At 39.0% G+C, this 17697-nt stretch overlaps 1 protein-coding gene across 3 annotated transcripts in view; it reads left to right on the top strand.

Moving 5' to 3' along the window:
- Positions 1–17697, top strand: part of LOC137293422 (alpha-actinin, sarcomeric-like) — a 63807-nt gene that overhangs the window by 28672 nt on the left and 17438 nt on the right. For 2 of the 3 annotated variants that reach the window (XM_067823951.1, XM_067823949.1), the window contains exons 8-23: positions 56–148; positions 310–540; positions 1263–1339; positions 1812–1941; positions 2311–2402; positions 3065–3110; positions 4331–4393; positions 5004–5066; positions 5386–5463; positions 5939–6094; positions 10641–10925; positions 11540–11593; positions 11817–11885; positions 12468–12626; positions 13026–13184; positions 13925–15558. In XM_067823951.1, coding sequence (XP_067680052.1) covers positions 56–148; positions 310–540; positions 1263–1339; positions 1812–1941; positions 2311–2402; positions 3065–3110; positions 4331–4393; positions 5004–5066; positions 5386–5463; positions 5939–6094; positions 10641–10925; positions 11540–11593; positions 11817–11885; positions 12468–12626; positions 13026–13184; positions 13925–14083 — 1914 coding nt within the window. In that variant the 3' untranslated portion in view covers positions 14084–15558. Of the gene's footprint in view, positions 1–55; positions 149–309; positions 541–1262; positions 1340–1811; positions 1942–2310; positions 2403–3064; positions 3111–4330; positions 4394–5003; positions 5067–5385; positions 5464–5938; positions 6095–10640; positions 10926–11539; positions 11594–11816; positions 11886–12467; positions 12627–13025; positions 13185–13924; positions 15559–17697 lie in introns of those variants that run through there. The other variant, XR_010957481.1, reaches the window with a different exon arrangement.

Below are 17697 nucleotides of genomic sequence, written 5' to 3'. Positions count from 1 at the left end.
TTATTTCAACCTTTGCTCTGACTGGATTTTTTTACAATGTTGCTGCATATTTCAGGCCGAGACAGCCGCCAACCGTATCTGCAAGGTGCTGAAGGTGAACCAGGAGAATGAGAGACTCATGGAGGAGTATGAGCGTCTTGCCAGTGATGTGAGTAAACAGTATCCTGTTGTACAGATCTTGTTCTGTTTCATAAGTAATGAAACTTCACATGATAATGTTACTTCAACAAATCCTGTTATTTTGTCCTGTTGGAGGATAAGGATGTAATGTTGCTGATTGCATCATCATGAACTCATCCTGTTCTGCAGCTTCTTGAGTGGATCAGGAAGACCCGCCCCTGGCTAGAGAACCGTGTCACAGACAATACTCTGCCTGGCACCAGAAGCAAATTGGATGAGTTCCGTGACTACCGCCGCTTGCACAAACCGCCAAAACTGAACGATAAAGCTCAGCTGGAAAACAGCTTTAACACCCTACAGACGAGACTGAGGCTGAGCAACAGACCAGCCTATATTCCCACAGAAGGCAAAATGGTTTCGGTAGGTTTTAGATTCATATTGGACTCTGGAAACCCGTGGCATATACAGATTTGTTCTTTACAAAACCTTCTTCTGGGTAGTCAAAGTAGTGGGACTGTGTAACCGTGCCCAACCAACCGTTAATGGGTACCTCGTTAAGATGAGGAAGCCACAATAAACTTGGTGTGCTTAGAGGCAGCAAGAGTTATATACTCCCAAGGGATTTGAGATTGATAATATGATGTTCTGCTGAGATTGACATCCAGTGATCTAGGGAAAACATACCAGTGCCTTGAGCAAGCACAAGTTGCTTGGATGTATATAAATATCCTATAATAATATGAATAAATACTATTGCTGAGGATAAATTTTGGCTGGGTTGTTCCGTTAGGGAGGCTTAAAGTACCACCCCATGTTTGAAAGCATACTATTCTCGTAGTGAGCAGTTGTACAAAACATTGGCAGTGGGTGATCCAAGTGATTAAAGCGTTCATTTGTTAGGTTCACTTCCTGACGTGGGTACAATGTGTCGAGCCCTTTCCTGATGTGATATTTGCTGGAACATTTCTTAAAGTGGTGTAAAATCCAGCACGCACAGTACATAGCATTCACATTGTGTTACCAGTATTACTTGTCACTTACAGGTAGGATTGTTATATGTACAGTACTCCATTACAGTACTAAATTCCACTTTGGAAATGAAGTATACTGTATGTCACACCATTATGTTTTGTCTGCTGCAGGATATTGCCAATGCCTGGAAGGGCCTGGAGTCTGCAGAGAAAGGATTTGAGGAGTGGCTCCTCTCAGAACTTCAAAGGTAGTTAACTCTGTCCCTGAACTTGTTTTGCTGGAAGAACAGAATCAAGACCTTTCATTTGGGGCTGGCTAAAAAGGGTATCAGAAATATTCTCATTGGGCAAAATTATTAATGATTATCAATATGACAATATGAATTATTAATGATTATCAATATGAAAATCGTCATTGATAGCATTTTACATAATCAGTTGTGATGAAATAAAGTTTCGATTATTCACACTGAAAACACCACATAACCTTCCCATATTTATTTGAAGATTATTGATAACCATAATCTAATTTGATCTTTAGTCCTACTTGGTGTTATTGCTGTCAGAAAGGAATCAAACAGCACGAGAAAGTACAAACTGGGTCAGTCTGTTTCGGTCACAGGAACTTAATGCTTAGTGGTATGTTGTGGTAGTCAAAATATTAACAATATTTTCTTCTTAAGATTTGTGATTGAATTTGATTGTTGTGCTTATTTACAGATTAGAGCGCCTGGATCATTTGGCTCAGAAATTCCGCCACAAGTGTCAAATTCACGAGGAATGGTCAACCGGCAAAGAGGACATGCTGCAGAGCCGAGACTTCAAGCAATGCAGACTGAATGAACTTAAGGTCAGTAAGTTCGAGATCATGGTCAATATATATGTGATTATTCCATATAGTCACTTGACTGATTAAAAAAATCACTGTTTCCTGATCTTTTCACTGCTCTCATATTAGTGTCAATTGATTGTTTTCCCTCAATATCTCCAGATGCAGTGTAGATAAACTAGCATCTTGAAAACACTGCTTCCATGTATCTATGTTCTGTGTTTCATATCAAGGACCATTACATGTACTGGTAACTCTGGTACAGTTGAAATGTTACAAGTTGTCCTGTTGTTTATGTTATGTAATGAAGGTTTGTTTCACGTCACTTGAATACCAACATCTGAATAGTGGTAAACCCAGCTTAGTAAACATGATTTCTTGTACGTCTAGGCTATGAAGAAAAAGCATGAGGCCTTCGAGAGTGACCTGGCAGCCCACCAGGATCGTGTGGAGCAGATCGCAGCTATTGCACAGGAGTTGAAGTGAGTGCCCCCCCAAAACATGAAAGCTAGGCGGCAATATTTAAAAACAACACTTCTTACTTCACTCAATGATCTGCTGAAATGGTCAACATGTTTTCTTTCCACAGTGAACTGTTTTGAAAATGAAACAAAAATCATAAATTTATAGTTCCACAGAAGTATGATTATTGCGCTTGTGGCATCCAGATGTGTGCCGTGCTTCTGAGGTGTTTCTTTATGAAGGATTTCACAATTCATTGTGTAGAGGGACATTGGGGGTTAGCTTATTGGTTAAGCATCCACTAATCACGCTGATGTTGTTTGATTCCCCACGTGTGTTGAGCTTATTTCTGGTGTTCTCTCCACGATATTGCTGAAATATTCCTAAAAGCAGCGTAAAACCCAACTCACTCATTGTGCAGAGTTACATCCCTTGAAGCCAAAACCAAATCAAATCCTGGTTGCCCCAATTGTGTCTTGAATGTTCAGCTTAATGTCTATGCTTTCATGACAAGAATTCCTCCTAGCTTTACCCACACTGATATGACTGGAAAGCTGTTAAACGTTGCATTAAACCAAACCTCCTCGCTTGATATGTCTCATATGTTCTGTGTTAAGATGAGCCACTTGATGAGGCTTTTATATGAATGTATGTGTGACAATCATTATTATGCATGTTTCAGTGCACTGGAGTACCATGATGTGGCATCAGTCAATTCAAGATGTCAGGTAGACAACCACTACTCTCTTCTTGCACACATTTTCCTGGACCCCGTTTCTCAAAGCTATGGTAGCGCTACAACTGCTGTACTTCCTATACTGTAACATAAACGTATGATAGTCACAGTATTGCAGGGATATGTCAATAATAATGACGTGCTGTGGGTGTTTTTATGAGGTCATGTTTATTCCAGTCCAACATCAAGTATGTATAATATGTTATTCGATTGATCAGTCAGTCACCCTGTAATAAAAGAAAGAATGATGTACATTATTCGAAACATGCAACAAGTACAGTTACACATAACAGTTGTAATCTGACATGCAGATGATGAATTTAAATGATCATAGACGCGATATTTAAACCACACATAGATAATTACATACATACTAAAGAATAATGCACATACCCTGTGGGTGACACCGGAGTGTGTCTATATACCCACACTAGTATTCTGGGTTATTGCATTCCTAATGCAAATAATGAATACCATATTTTACTATGGCTGCATTACTAAATGTAGAAAGAGACTTCTATTTTAGCATTGGATTCAAACTACCAATCAAATCACACTGGCACACATACGTACATCTGGACATTTCATATTGATAATTACAAAGTATGTTGACTACTTAATATAAAATATTTAATATTTACAACCCTTTATGTCATGTATAACATATTTAATGGATAAGTTGAGATTCTATTTAGGATAATAGAAAGTAAATGTCTAACCTTAGCTGTGTTGAGAGGCTTGTCCTGTGCAGAGTTGTTAGCTGTGTGACTAGAAAAGTGTGCAAATGCTATGGCGGTAAGCTAAAGTTATACAACGTTAATCAAATGGGAAGCTGAGGGCTATTGTATTGAAAGCTGGACGGTGAAGGCCGTAAACAGACCTACTGCTTTATTAAGTAACCCAAGCACATAAACTAATGAACACAAGAACAACTTGAAATCATTATAAAAAAAAATATTGCTAAAACTATAAACACAGTCTCCAGTTATAATAGCACTACAATGGCATTGTGAATTGGGGCCCAGTCCACCTTTTGTTTCCGAATTTCAGTTAAGCATCAAGTAAATGCCTCTGATTGTATTGTCCTTGGTCTGCTATGACAGCATGATTAACAAATACAGACATATAGGTTCCATGTAACTGTGTCTATCATATTAAAATGTCTGTACTTTAATAAGACATAATTAGTTAAAATATTCCTTTTTCCTTCAGCATATCTGTGATCAGTGGGACCGTCTTGGTCTATTGACGCAGAAGAGGAGAGATGGACTCGATGTAAGTTTTCTTCTTTTAGTGATGCTGTTTGTTTCCTATCTTTTGTCATCTCTGACCTTTACTATCGGTGATGATGGACTTGTTGACTGTTCGTTATGTGTTCCCATATATGCTCTGTCACATGTTCACATGTTACATAATTTCTCCTAGAAATCCTTAAAATATTATGTGAAAATAAATGTATTACAATTTCATTGACAGTGGGAAAGAAATGCTTAATATTCACCTTATATTGTAAGCCATGACTGAAATCGAGTCTTGCAACTGGGTTAACATCTATTATGTTTCCAATCTGGACGCTAAACTAGTAATATTGGAAGGGACTGTAGGTGATTAGAAGATAAAATTTGAGATCAACCTGTGTGTTGATGTAATACATAAAGTAAGGGTCTTGAGAAAAAACCCCAAACTAATGTCAATATGACATTTCTTTTAGAGTAGGATTCATACATTACTTTCATGGACAAATGATTCATTTTTCATCTTGATTATCAATTCATCCATCAGCTCATCCATGATGACTTGAATAATAGAGATGCAGCGTTGGGAAAGAATACAACCTTATTTAGACATACTCATGCATAAAACTGACCTTGTGTCTGTCTTGTAGGAGGCTGAGAGGATTCTGGAAAAGATCGATCAACTTCACCTGGAGTTTGCCAAGAGAGCTGCAGTAAGTTACCTTCAACACATTATAGCTTCATGTAGATTTGAATACTTAACTGTCTTTTTTACCATTTCCTGTAGATTGATTGATCATGCTACAAAATACTAGGACCAAGGTCCAGGTTGAAACATTTAGGGTAATTTGTGCATCAGAAACTAGCAGTAATCTACATCAATGAATAAATATGGTACTGATCTGCTGTTATGTTATAGTCGTTCGTATATAGAGTGTTAAAGATGATTGGAAACAAGGATGCAGTGGATTGATTGACATAGTTTGGAATGCACTTAAGAACTGTTTACATTGTGTGTGACATCCATTGCAGCCATTCAACAACTGGATGGATGGAGCCAAGGAAGATCTGATGGATATGTTCATCGTGCACACAACAGAGGAAGTGCAGGCAAGTCCTGACACCAGTTGTCACAAAAAACATAACCTAATTTTAATTGTCAGCAAATTTATCTCCTAGAGTTTGATACTGAAAAACAAAACTTTGATTGTTGAGCATAGTAAGCTGAGATAGTTATCTAATATGAAACAATTTTATTCATAAGCTAGACATTATAAGTTATTCACTGGTCACAAGGTGACCATTGGTTGAGGTACCGTGGATGTTCGTTTCAAAGGCTCATCGACGGTACATCAACCCATGATCTCCTCGTACCCAGTGAACAACTTTTAATGTAACATTGAATGAGAACTATTTATATTCAACATGTATTGTGAACCACATCTAAAGGTGACTATATTGGTCATGTTGAGTTGTAAATTTTTGTGATCATGAACCTGTTAAAGGTCCATGATGTTCCTTTAAAAACCCAGTCTTCTTAGCTTGGAGGTTCTGTGCACTTAATGTAAGTTTGATGGTTGTTCAGGGTCTGATTGACGCCCATGAGCAGTTCAAGGCCACTCTGGGTGAGGCAGACAAGGAGTTCCAGACCATCATCTCCCTTGTGCAGGAAGTGAACCATCTGGCCCAACAGTACAACCTGACGCCACCTGACAACCCATACTCCACACTGCATGCTCAGGTACGTGGACGTCTGTCTCTGTATACATCTTCAAGTAGACGTCTAGGTATGCATAGTCATGGCTGCAACAAGCATTTGGCATTGAACTTGACAATTTAGTTTCTAATGAATAGGGATGCCTTTTCAAATTAATAAAGTTTTGCTGCGTCAGATCTTGAATGTTCTATTTTAATTCTTGTTCTGAATCTTAATGGTTGATGCAGTTTGAACCGGAAACATATCACTCTCTGAATAGACATGTCAGTACGTACAAAAATTGAAATTCCCCAAGTTTGGGCATATTTACTTATCAGACAACTGCTAGTGCCGGTTTTAATTTCTGTTATAATGTGTTGGGTTTATGATTGGAATAATTTTAATTCTCATGGTAAATCAGTCTAAGTAAACTTATCCTCAGTACTTTTCGTTAACCTCCACTACTGAGACTAACAAAATTTTATGGGAGGTCGCATCAGGTAACCTTTTAAGATTGACAAATCAGAACACAGCTTACCAAATCGCAAAATATACCTTCTGAACTTTTTATCTCGAAAAGGTTCGTACCTGAATGATTCCAAATGCTATTTACCATACGCTCGCTTCCGGGTGATGCACATGGCGTACATACAACCATGACAATGATGAGTAAACAGTCGCTGAAAATAGTGTTTCTGGCAATATTCAAGGATGTTATTTTGTGTAAATATGACCTAATGGTAACCATGTCAACAGAAACCCCCAAATCTATATACTGCAGGTCAAATAACTGTGTTATATGCGGATATTTGTTTGTGGAGAGATCTGTGTCAGTGACATGAATATTTTGTAAGTCCCTCCAATCCCTAAATAGGAGCTGTTGTCTGATTGGTTAAATCTGTTTAACCGTCTCGCGTTTGATTGGACGGTCATTGGTCGCTCAAAGGTTACCTGACGCGACTTTCTACTAGGTTTTGTTAGACTCAGTGGTGGAGTGTAGCGAAATACACTGAGACTAAGTTTACATAGACTGGATGGGAAATGTAACTGTTTTCAATTTCTTTACAATGAGTCCAATCAGGTCCTTTGTCAAGTTCCATATCAAATGAGTTAAAAGTCACTTTGGCGTCTGTTGCAGATGGCTATGGTTAGGAACTCAACTTTCTTAAATGTTTTCTCTAAATCACACGTCTAGTGAAAGTCTTCTATATCCGTCACTCAGCTTCAGCTTTAATTGCGGACAGTAGTTCTTAGCATGCACATGCAGTTTACTATGTTTTAGACTAGCAGTGTGCAGTGCCTAAAATAAGGGTTTTTTTCACCGTGTTATTGCACAAACCACTGAATTTGCAGGATGAAAGCCCAATGGAGGTATGCTAGGCACCGTGATTACAGATATAGTAAAGACTATACAGGGCCATGCTAATATCACAAACCCTCTATTATCACTATAATATTTCCCTTAGTTAAACTGTAAACAAATATCCCTTAATAAATGTTGCACTATGTATATTAACCTTTTGTATTGTTATAAAATGCACTGATATTTAATCAATGTAAAATGCCTGTAATTTTGTGGCGTCCTATTTCGTCTGATTTCAGAAGAGAATAATATATATTCATGGTGCAAGGTCTTTTGTTAAAAAGTATGAATGTGTTCGGAAGTTAAAAATCAGCTTTTTGTACTACGAATCAGCTGTTACTATAAATCAGCTTGCCAATACCATGAAACAACTGGCTGTTACTAAAACTCGGCTGATTATTAGTATAATCAGCTGGCTGTCACGATGACGCAGCTGGTTGTTGCTATCAAGGTTAGATTAGGTGTGTAATGATGTTTGTTTTCACCTGTGTCATGCTTGATCCAAGTTTTCATAACCTCATCAATTACTTGAATGTTTTGTTCACGAATGATTTGCAAATGTCTAACCCATACCATCTAGATTCATGCACCCATTTTAAAGTGTTTGTCCCCTCTCTTTACATTTGTTTTTGCCTTGGACTGGGAGTAGGAGGTTAGTATTGCTGCCCTTACTGGCTTGGGTATGAGAGAGCCGGCGAGAAATCGCTTCTCTACTCAACCTCTGTATTCAGCTGTTTTGTAATGTCTATGTTTATTGCAAGGTGCTAACCCTGTTGCACAATGGAGGAAAGCTACATACAGTGTTGCTGTACTTCACTGTCACTTTAGATTGGCTTTTTGTTGTTATCATGTTTGTTAATGTGCATCTGTGTGGACGGAATGGAGGAAAGAAATGGGGATGGGCTATATCGAACAATGTACAAGATTTTATGTGGATGGGGATGGTTTGGGTCTGTTTGGATCACAAAATTAAACTTTTTTAGTCATGTGTGATACCTTTGGCATGTGGTGAAGGCATATTTTGGCATGAATATTTGAAATGAGAATTCTTTTAAGTTTTTAGAATTCTTTTTGAATACTTATGAAATCTGAGTGAACAATTTTATTAGCTTTTTGATTGGTGGCATTTAGTCTTTATTAAGTTTGAGGGAATTCTCTGATTAAGCGTCTCAGTTATAGCTGATTTTGATTGTGTTCACAAAATTTTTGTGAGCATTAAAGTTCTAGAACACATCCTGCCATGCATCTTCGAAAACATGGAGTTTGAATGATGGGGATTTATCTTTGCTGTCTGCAGTCTGATGCCATCAGTCACACAGATGTACCTAGTTTAGTGTTTGTTGTTTAGATAGTTCTATGTTCTGCGAAAATAAACATGCGGCTCAAGAATCCCAGGAGAAATACTGGCGCCGTCATTGTCATGTCTAATGGTGCAAAGGAAATAACTTTCTGTGTTTCATATTGTTCAGTTTTCATTTGGTTTAAAGCAACGTTTACTCACTCACTCACTCACTTCACATTGCCCAACTTTCACGCCCAACTAATTACATGTCACATTTCTCCTGACAGTCGATAACAATGATGTATGTGCAAACCTATATACTAACTGCTTCAGGTTATGGGAACTAACTGTCAGTATGTGTAGGAGCTACCAAGGTTAATCCGTCATGCGTTTATATTTGTCTAATTGTGATTAGCCAAACATCGCATCACAATAAAAGAAAATCCAACATTTTATAGCTGTGAAAATTTGTTGCTATCTGATCTTTCTATCAGCATGTGAATGCATGATACTGCATGAAATAGTAATCATTACCGCTTGTAAATAGAATTGTATAATGAGAAATATGTAGCCATGCCTATTAAGAACCTTAATATCTATGGAAATGGGCCCCATTCTATACAAGGATCTTAGGACTGTTGTGAGACTATGTTAGTGTAGAGGAGTCACAATTAACTTAGTGCTAAGATCCCATGTAGAAACTATGCCCTGGCCTCTTTTGAACAATGCATGTTTTGGCTGCAACAGTAATTACTCTGTAACTCTGTAACTTCAACTTACATACGGTAGTCTTAAGACTGAAATAGTTATGTGAAACGGCAGCCTGCAGTGCATTTGGACAGAGTAATGGTAGCTCTATGTATTCTTTGTGTAGCCACTGTGTAAATACTAAAACATAACATTTAATACTAATAATAGTCTCTTCACAGGGTGGGAGGGTGTATGCAGCATGCAAAACGAGCTTTATCAGTTGGCACTTCTTATTTGGTCAAATCTTCTTGTAAGGTCAAATCTGGTTACCAGCATGATAAACATCTTTTGTTTTTAACTCTTTATTCACAGATATATCCATTCTCATGCACGTAAACATTTTCTGGAAAGAGAAACAAAAGGTTTTCAGTTCTTTTGCTGCAAGGTTTTTGAAGAAGCCATTTCAGTGTATCTCTGAGTACTTACTACTTTTGTTTATCTGTGAGAGAAATTATAAGTAGTCTAAGTGTCATGTAGTTCTATAATGACTACTAATATTAATCTCAAATTGTATACTCACTCTGATAATTTACTCACAATAATTTTAATTTTGTTGAAATTATGAACATTTGTGCAGTCTGATCCTCTGAAATGAACTTGATTTGCAAATATTTCTCTTCAAAGTTAAAATATTTTCAAACAGTGTCTAGTGCTTATCATGTCTATAATCTAACATGAAAAACATCTCTGATATCTGTAATATTATTGCATGATGTTTTGTATTGAGTTTGACAAAATGCTAGAACTACTCATGAGTATACTATGCATAATGAATGCCATAGTGCTTGCCTGTCCATCAGCAGCCATCATTGTCAACATCAACATTGTGACATCATACTCATTGTACCATTGTTTCATTGTCTCAGCATCAAAACAGTTGTCAGTTTTAAGACTTTTTTCCCCATTTTCCAGACTCACACATGGGATTGAACTGCTGTCTTTAATAGGAGGCAGTTGAACGTTAGTTCTTTCTGAGTCTGATTTCTCATAGTATCTCATTAGGAATGAAGGAATGGGCAACATTTCAAAAGTTGTATGTGATCCATTTTGATAATATACATGTATTGACAAATTTTGTGAAGTCAGTGATGTGACAGAATATTACTGTATGTCATCAGCTCAGTAGAAGTAAGTCACAATGAGGACAGGTATCAACTATCAAGAAGCGGTTCTGACTGTTGATGGTTTATTTGTAGGACATTGCCAACAAATGGTCGGAAGTCAAACACCTGGTGCCCGAGCGTGATTCCACTCTCCAGAGGGAGATGGCAAGGCAGCAACGCAATGAGCACCTGCGTAGGGAGTTCGGAAAGAGGGCCAATGTAGTAGGCCAGTGGATCGAGACCAACCTGGATGCCGTGGCCTCAATTGGTCTTCAGTCCAAGATGTCCTTGGAAGATCAGCTCAAGAAGCTGAAGCAGTTCGACAGTGCAGTTCAGGCATACAAGACTAACATGGATGAGCTGGAGAGAATCAACATGGTGGGTATGGCCGCTGTGTGTTGTGTTTAAACCTGATGTTTGACACTGCCAGCGATGATTTTATACCATCTTTGAAATGACTGATTAATACATGCTCATATTTTGATGTATTTTTGTGTGTATGTTTATGTCATGATATTAAATTCTGAGTAATGAGATATTTTGAATATGTAAGACCATTATCCATCTGTTGACTTTGTTAATAAGCCTAAGTGTAGGGAATGTGTCGGGCAGTAGAAGCAAATAGGGCTGGTATGATTCACTCTTGTATTTGGTGATTTGAATCTGTATTCATGAATTTGTTGTTCACAATTATTAGAATCAAATATTCATGGATATTATTACATGCTATATGGGGGAGGTGGGGTGGGCTAGTGGTTAAAAAAATCACTCCTCACGCTGAAGACCTAGGTTCTATTCCCCACATGGGTACAGTGTGTGAAGCCCTTTTCTGGTGTCCTCGGATGTGATATTGCTGTAATATTGTTAAAAGCAGTGTAAAACCTTACTTTCTCACATGCTATATGAATTTGGTGTTGTTTATTTATGGTCGTTGCAGTCCTTGTAACATACTTTGTACTTATATGATTCCCACCTTCTATTTTATATTACAGGAGGTGCAAGAGGCAATGATTTTCGAAAACCGATACACACAATACTCTATGGAGGTAAGTTGGTCCCTCTCCAGTCTTCTGGTCATCAGCAGATTTCCACAGATATTATTTCAAATTCAAACCCGTTAAACGTTGGAATATTTTCATCTTTCACCTGAGACAAATTTTAAGCAGACCTATAAAGTAGATGTTTTACAATCAGTTTGTGCAGGCTTTTTTGTCCTTGCCAAAACAGATGCTAGTTGGTGCCTTGTCAGTGCTATGTATTTGTTTACAGACTCTTCGGGTAGGATGGGAACAGCTTCTCACAGCCATTGCAAGAAACAGCAACGAAGTGGAAAACCAGGTAAGCTATAACACTGGGAGACCGCATGGCCCAGTTGTCTAAGATGCGGCATCAGTTTTGAGGGCCTAAGGTGTACCACATCGGACAGTTGTGGGTCTGTCTTATTCGAAGTAAGACATGCCTTAGACCTGCATTACTTCACACTTGAGAACAACAATAAACTGACTCTAGGATATGACAAAGCATTAAGCTGACTCAGTGATGTGTCCAGCAGGTGACTGAGTAATTTATCTTGATATTAACTGCTATGTTAGAAGGAAATTTGTTTAAGGTGCTTGCTGTCTAACATGCGGGAATATGGACAGTTAAGAGGGTTTGATGAATGGCTTGTCTGGGCTGTTGTCTTTCATAATGTTTCCAGTGCAGGTTTAGGGTTCTTCCTCCTAAATGTTTGCTGTTGATTGTGAAGATTTTGTGTTTCTCCCTTTAAGATCTTGTAAGTGAAGTCATTCATGGATCTTTGACCAGTCTAGGCATGATCCGGCAGCTTAGATAAAAAGAAAATGTAGATGCATGTGTGGATGCACATATCTTGCATATATTATACACAACTTCTAAGATGTTGTTTACATTCCATTTTAGATCTTAACCCGTGATTCTAAGGGCATCAGTGCAGAGCAAATGAATGAGTTCCGCGCCTCCTTTAACCACTTTGACAAGAGTCGTAACCGGCGCCTGGAGGCAAAGGAATTCAAGGCTTGCCTTGTCAGTCTTGGATACAACATCAGAGATGACAGACAGGTACAATATATATCATCACAAGAACATAACCTCAACTGCATTGATCCTTCTAGAAATGTCAAAATTACACAGTCACAGACCCATGAAGGTCCAGGTAGAATAGGCCTTCAGCAACCCAGGCTTGCCATAAAAGGCGCCTATGCTTGTTGTAAGAGGCGACTAACGGGATTGCGTGGTCAGGTTCGTTGACTTGGTTGTCACATTTCATCAGTTAACAGTTGCACAGAGCGATGCTCATGATGTTGATCACTGGATTGTCTGGTCCAGAGTTTATTATTTACAGACTGCCGCCATATTGTTGCATTATTGCTGATTGCGGCGTAAAACTGAACTCGCTCACTCACACAGTCACATTTCAGTTCTCAAATTACACCTATCTCATGTACATGTATGTTTCAGGGTGAGGCAGACTTCCAGAGGATAATGTCAATCGTTGATCCAAATGGTACGAAATACGTCACCTTTGATGCCTTCCTCGACTTTATGACTCGTGAGACAGCAGACACAGATACTGCAGAACAGGTCATGCAGTCCTTCAAGATCCTTGCAGGAGACAAGGTGAGTGTCACAGGGAACTTGCATAGATTCAGGGCCTCTATTTGGTTCAGTTACACTTTTTGCATAGACTGAAAGGAATCTGATGGTCAGGTTCTGTGACTTGGATGAGTGCGTACCTGATCAAGACCTGGTCAAACTGACAGTATCTGTTCTCATTACTAATGGTTGATCCATTGATGATCTATTAGTTGATCAATGCTGGGTGGTGGGGTAGCCTTGTGGTTAAGACAATCACTTGTCACATTGAAGAACTTGGTTCAGTTCCCCACATGGGAACAATGAGTGAACTTTACCAGACATCTTCTGTCGTGATATTGCTTGAATATTTCTAAAAGTGGTGTAAACCCATACTCAGTCTGACCATTGCAAACAATGTTTGAAAAGGGCAAATCCTTATCTGGTACTAAAAAGCACTGTTCTCCTCAATGAAGTGTCCTGGGTTAGAAGTTTACTAGTAGTAGTTAAATATTGAATGTTTACTAGCAGTGGTTGAATATTGAATGTTTACAAGTAGTAGTTAAATATTGAATGTTTACTAGTAGTAGTTAAATATTGAATGTTTACTAGTAGTTGAATATTGAATGTTTACTAGTAGTGGTTAAATATTGAATGTTCATAATCTACTTGATTAAACTGGTTATGAAGTTGGAAACCGTGAGTTATTGAAGTGTCACTTTTGTGTTTGAATACAAAATGAATGAAGTTTACCTTTATGCTAACAAGATTTCTGCCTCTTCCAGCCGTACATCACTGCTCAGATCCTGCGCCAGGAGCTTCCCCCAGATCAAGCAGAATATTGCATCCAGCGTATGGCCCCCTACACCGGCCGCGATGCTGTCCCCGGCGCCCTCGACTACATGTCCTTCTCCACAGCCCTGTACGGTGAGAGCGACCTCTAGACAGTGGTCAGCGGCAACCAGGGGACACTACTCTGAGTGTGCAGCATAGCCAGGCAGTGGTGTGCAGTTTAGCCCACCCTAATTTGTATGTGAGGAGTGTCTCCGTGTGATCAGTATCAATTATACTGTAGTTGCGACTAACGCCATCGTCCAACCGACCGACCGACCCTCTTCTGTTGTGCATGCTCCTGGTCACTGCTGTAGACCCCAAACTGTAGTCTCCGTTTGGAGCAAGTGAGCGTGGTCTCCAGTACGTAGCCAGTTATCATGGGATATAAACTTGTCTACTTCACAAAGTAGTCCCCATGCCTTGGTCTATGCTGCATATTTAACAATGCTTCCTGGATGATACATGGCTTATATTTTTACAAAAAGCTGAAATTTTTACACATCACGTTGAATGCTATGCATACCCATCTGATATTTTTGTGAGCATGACTACTGAGGCAATATACAGGTTGAGATGGCGTAGAGGCTTTGTTTGGCGTTCTGTGAAGCAGCCGTGCCACAATGGTTCCGCTGTGTATGGTATTAATACCAACATAGACGTAGATCTAGCAAGTATTTTGTGAGTGTACGTACATAACACTGCCATGCCAGCGTAGGGAGGGGGGAGGGGCAGGGAGGGTGGGGATGGGGGAGAGTATGTGTATAAAAAGTCCATCATGTCCATGTGTACGGTTTGCTGTAAGAGTATTTTCAATTTTCTGGTTTCCTGTTGGACAGATGATTTTATAGGCGGACCTGGCCTCCAGTCTGCCAACCCTTACTTTGTGGGGATGTTGATGTAATATTTTAAACATGAGCTGTATCTAGTTACATAGATATTATTTAATGTGTTTGGTTGGCATACCGTGCTAAATGACTGATTTCTCACAATGGGACTGAGAAGTGCTTATACCTGGTATGTGTGTATTTATCATAACCCAGCAGAGTAACCTTGAAGACAGGTTCAGTTCAACTATCTGGACATAGCTGCTTGATGTATTCATAAGATTTATCAAATATAATTCATGTCTTTGTTTGCTCCTTCGTGATCTTCCAAGCATAACTCTCATAAAATGTGATTTGAAAATATTTTCTTTATAGATACACTTTGTATAACACATTGCCACAAGCCATATATTTTAAAGATGCATTGTTGCATATAAGCTGGGCCATGTCATTAACAAATACACTACTAATCTTTATACAGATTTGTACATTAATCTACTCACGTCAAGGTGTTATTAAGGTAATCAAAACATTTGCAGCCATGATCTGTAGATTTTGATATTACACCATGAAAAAGAAATCAAAATTTAGCACCTTGTGCTAAGACTGGTCGAGTGAACAGAGTAGTGATGTAAAGGACCTACTGCTGACCGCCGACCAGCGACATATCACCCCAGCTTGACATGTAGTTTCTTTCGCGCGCTACCTTCATGTCTACTGATTAGATACTGCCCAATAAAAGTCTTACCTCTTTACAACAACATGACTCCTGTTCTTTGTCTCTCAGGACCAGCAGCTGTGGATTTCTTAAGAGGATCATCCAAAAACTCTGGATGTTTCATGCAGAAATGTTGATGGATACATACTGTAAACAAGACAACTGACAACCTACAACTTTTTCTTATCTTGACCAAGGCTTAGTCATTGCATGGGCTTATTTTAGTCCCTGGGCCTGTTCCATTAAGGGAATGTCTTGAGAACTTTCACTTATTGGTTGGTGCGGTGTCAACTGTGCAAATGTGGCAGGCCTGCACCATAGTCTCATAGACATCAGATGCTGTTTTGGTCCAGTGGTTTCATTTAGATGTGGTTCGCAAGTGAAAACAGTGAAACCATCGGTTTTTCAATAAACCAGAAACAGAACAACGTACCCATCATAAACACAAGTATATATTCCTACACGTACTACAAGATAGCTGTGTTGTGAATATACTAGCGGTCAGTAATACGTCATAAGTAAGCACAGTCTCTTTAAACAAATAGTGGTCTAAATACATTAAAACGTGTCGTGTCTGTGCATGAGCAAACATACAGTATAAATATATACAGACAATGTATACAGTAAATACATGTAAACCTCATATAGGTACAAGGGGGAAGGGCAGGGTGTTCCAGGACGCTTCAATATGTAGTGAAAGGAGAAAGCATACAGTACGTGCAGACTTGCTAACAAGAACAACAAACAAAACTGGTAGCTTGAATTTTCCATACCCACACACTCATTTGTTTTTCTTGAAGGCAACATGCGTAATGGTGTCAGGTGGTATAAATTATGGTTCATTTTTCACTTTGGTGGTTACTGAATTTGTTTTAACCAGGCATGCACGTCTGTGTGTGCGTGCGTGCGTGCACACGTGCTTGGGCCCATGCACGCAGGTACTGGTCCGGACAATTGGAAGGGGATGAATGAGGGTAAATATAAATGAGTGAATGAAAGTGAGCGCGACAACAACATTGGCATATATCGTTAAACAGAAAATATTGACAGACATCCCCAAGCAGACAACAACATTCACAGATGTCCTTAAACAGCCGACAACACTGGCAGACATTCGTAAACATAGAACTGTGACGGACATCCTTAGACATGCAACATACACAGATGTACGTAAACATTTGCAGATGTCCTTAACTAAAGACATCATTGGCAGACATCCTTAGACATACAACACTGACAGACGCAACAACATTGGCAATGTTAAACAGACAACATTTGCAGACATCCTTACACAGACGACAGTATTGCCAGATGTCCCTAAACAGACGACAACATTGGCATACATCCCTAAACAGACAACACTGATAGATGTCCTTAAACAGACAACGACACTGGCAGATGTCTTCAGACAGATCACAATATAGGAAGATGTCCAGGAACATTGGCAGACATTCTTAATCATGAAACAACAGTGAAACAGAAAGAATTCTTTGGTAATATTCGAAACAGATACCTGACCCGAAATCTTGTTACCCAATCTACTGTTGAAAGGTGAAGGTCAGAGTAACCTTGCCTCTCCCATGTTCATTTATAGACTGTGAAACCGCAGATGTTTGTCCTTGGTTTCTTGTGGAACCAACCAAATACGTAATGATTGTAAGTGCCCCAACACTAACGACCATTAATTAGACGTTTATGACCGTAACAAAACGACCGCATTTGAACATACATGTATACAATTTATATTGTGTTTGTTTGTACGAGTAGTTTGGTGCACGGAATATTAATATTAGATATGCACGTGATTCGATAAAAAGACAAACATCACAGCTGCACTGAATTTGTACATGACAACCAGTGGGGTTGCTTAATTTGTACATGCAACTCCATAAAAATCATCTTACCCTCACCCACCTCACCCATCCCACCCATAAATTATAAACGGCCCAAAGTGGCGACATGGACCGTCACCATTCAGATCGACAACCCCGGAGATGATACAGCCCTTTCAGAATCTCAAGACGTCATCCGTTCATGTCAAGTTGCTTATTAGATACCGCAACAATAATTTCTAGGCAAAAGTGATATCGGCACATGGTTATGATTCGCCATATGAGTAATATATATCATGATCTCATCTCCATATCTACATTTGGCTACTACAGACGCCCAAGGCGGTAGG

This window comes from Haliotis asinina, chromosome 8 (genome assembly GCF_037392515.1).
Source record: "Haliotis asinina isolate JCU_RB_2024 chromosome 8, JCU_Hal_asi_v2, whole genome shotgun sequence".
NCBI classification, from domain to species: Eukaryota; Metazoa; Mollusca; class Gastropoda; order Lepetellida; family Haliotidae; genus Haliotis; species Haliotis asinina.
This window is presented reverse-complemented; position numbering and strand designations above follow the sequence as displayed.